Raw genomic sequence first — 2,719 nt, 5'->3', positions numbered from 1 at the left:
GGTGGAAGCACTTGGGCAAACAGACAGGAACCAAAATGGCAATACAAAACCAACCAACCAACCAAACAAAAGACCCCACTGAGCAGCCGTTTTGTTTGGGGAAAGCCCTTCATTGCACAAATTCAAAACAACACCAGCAGTCCGCACATACATGCTTAAAGCCAGGAATAAAACAAACAGAAGCAGCACCATAAATTTAAGGAAACAGCTCTTAAAACATGTTTATCAGATGTAGCTACAAAAAAAAGAATAAAGTTTCCATTACAGAAACTGCACCTTGTTAGCTAACAGAAGGGTCAAGAGCCACATCACTACATATTTTGCCTCATGACTGTTCTTACCCAGCGTAAGAACCTGGACAGTTTGGTATAGACACCATACTTGCCCTTCTTTGCACATCCTTCTCCCCAGCTAACAATTCCAGTAACAAAATAAGTATCCTTATATCTGGTTACATGGGGGCCTCCACTGTCTCCTTGACAAGCATCTTTTTGCTCTGTTTCATAACCAGCACAGAACATGTTTTCTGTTATTCCAAAGTTAGTGGATTGCTTGCAAGTGTTCCTATCAACATAGGGGACTTCAAGCACTTTCAGTTTTTTCGATAGTCGTCCACCTTCAAATTCACGCCCGAAGCCACTCACCATCCCGGACCTTTGGTTCATCAGAACTTCATTAGCAAAGTCTGCTTCTGGAAGGCATGCTGCGATAATGTACTCAGAAAATGTTATAGGTTCCTTCAGCTTTATTAAGGCTATGTCATTGTCGTAAGTCTCAGCCATGTATTTAGAGTGTACAAGTATTTTTTCCACAGTATGCATCGTTTCAGACTGTTCTTTCTTTTCTCTGTCCACTTCACCTGTACAAGATTATTAAAAGGGTTGTTAATATGGAGATAGTAGAAAAAATTCAGAGCAACCTTGATTGTTGGAGGAGGAGAGTAGTGTACTCATGCCTAACACTTTGCCTAAATCTTTATACCACACAAGTGTAAAAATGTATTGCAATACTTATTAGCAGCACCTGGATCAGTTTCAGTCCTGAGCCTATGGAGATTTTTGTACCAGTTTACATAAAGGCATAAACTGCTTCAGCTAAACTAAGGCAACTTCAGGTGGAAGCTCTTAGAGGAGCCTGAGCCCGGCTTACATCAGGGAAGAGAAACTGGTCTGTGTCAAGACTAAAACAGTGCAAATATAAAGCTGTGTTGATCCTCAGAAGCGAAGCAGTCACAATTTGTGTTTGTTTCCTCTTCTGAAGTCTGTATGCTTCAGATGTGCCAGGAATTATAAGCTTTCTGAAGAAGCACAAATCTGATGAACACAACGCTAGTCAACACTTTGAGAACATTTGTTCTTAATCACTTCCAACTAGCTGGCAAAGAAGAAAGGGATGCACCATTTTCGCCTTCCACATCAGCTGCCCCTGTTATTGCAAAGCAGGATTCCTCCAACAAGAAGTTATAAAGAGTAAAACAACAAACCATAACAAATAAAGTAATATGAATACATCTCACACGAGATTTAGAGCACAGAGGATTAGTCCGCAATACATGCTCAAACATCACAGGAGTAAAATAAACACTCACCAACAACAACTTTGATTTCTTTAGATTGGTTCATGCAATGAGCTGCAGTAAGTACAAAATTTTCATTCAAAATAGTTCCACCACAAAACTCTTCCCCCTGCTCATTTAACAAAACAGCCTGCAACAGACAACAACAAAAAAAAAAAAAAGTGCAGAATTAAGCAGAGCAGTTTAACTTCTATGAGCTATAAACAGGTAATTTATTTCTCTGCATGCTGCATAATATCCTTATTACTGCAACATGTACTGCTCTGCAGGTCTCTTCTAGCATTGCATACACACATACCTATGCTACAGATAGGCACGTACTGCTAGAGAGTCTCAATTGTCTTTACGTGAAGTAGATGTTTGGCTTCCATGTCACCTTACTCACAGTCCTTAGTAATGTCCTGTAGGAACAAGACACTGACTGACTGAGCAGCGAGAGCACAGCCCCCAAATCACCTCATCCCTCAGACTTACCACCCCAAAGAATTCCTGTTCAAGTTCCTGTTCAAGTTACCCGTGGGTGCTGAGGGAGATGGCGGAAGTCATTGCTAGACCACTCTCCATCATCTTTGGTAAGTCGTGGGAAATGGGGGAGGTGCCCGAGGACTGGAGGAAAGTGAATATCACTCCAGTCTTCAAAAAGGGCAAGAAGGAGGACCCAGGTAACTATAGACCGGTCAGCCTCACCTCCATCCCTGGAAAGGTGATGGAACAACTTATTCTTGATGCTGTCTCTAGGCATATCAGGGATAAGAGGGTCATTAGAGGCAGTCAACATGGCTTCACCAAGAGGAAGTCATGCTTGACCAACCTGATAGCCTTTTATGAGGACATTACCAGGTGGATAGATGATGGTAAAGCAGCAGATGTGGTCTACCTCGATTTCAGTAAAGCATTTGACACAGTCTCCCACAGTATCCTCATGGCTAAACTGAGGAAGTGCGATCTGGATGATTGGGTAGTGAGATGGATTGTGAACTGGCTGGAGAAAAGAAGCCAGAGAGTTGTGGTGAATGGGATGGAGTCTAGTTGGAGGCCTGTATCTAGTGGAGTTCCCCAGGGTTCGGTATTGGGACCAGTGCTATTCAATATATTCATCAATGACTTGGAGAGGGAAGAGAGCACCCTCAGCAAGTTTGCTGA

At 42.3% G+C, this 2,719-nt stretch overlaps 1 protein-coding gene across 1 annotated transcript; it reads right to left on the bottom strand.

Moving 5' to 3' along the window:
• Positions 1-311: 311 nt before the first annotated feature.
• On the bottom strand, positions 312-1,706 carry F10 (coagulation factor X; the record flags this gene model as incomplete). The annotated part of the gene is made up of 2 exons (XM_010082591.1): positions 312-859; positions 1,589-1,706. Coding segments are annotated over 2 exons (666 nt in total), but the record flags the coding sequence as incomplete, so codon positions are not given.
• Between the last annotated feature and the right edge of the window lie 1,013 nt (positions 1,707-2,719).

Source organism: Pterocles gutturalis, unplaced genomic scaffold (genome assembly GCF_000699245.1).
Source record: "Pterocles gutturalis isolate BGI_N339 unplaced genomic scaffold, ASM69924v1 scaffold43499, whole genome shotgun sequence".
Taxonomy (NCBI): domain Eukaryota; kingdom Metazoa; phylum Chordata; class Aves; order Pterocliformes; family Pteroclidae; genus Pterocles; species Pterocles gutturalis.
The sequence above is the reverse complement of the archived record's forward strand: the minus strand, read 5'-3'. Positions and strand labels throughout refer to the sequence as shown.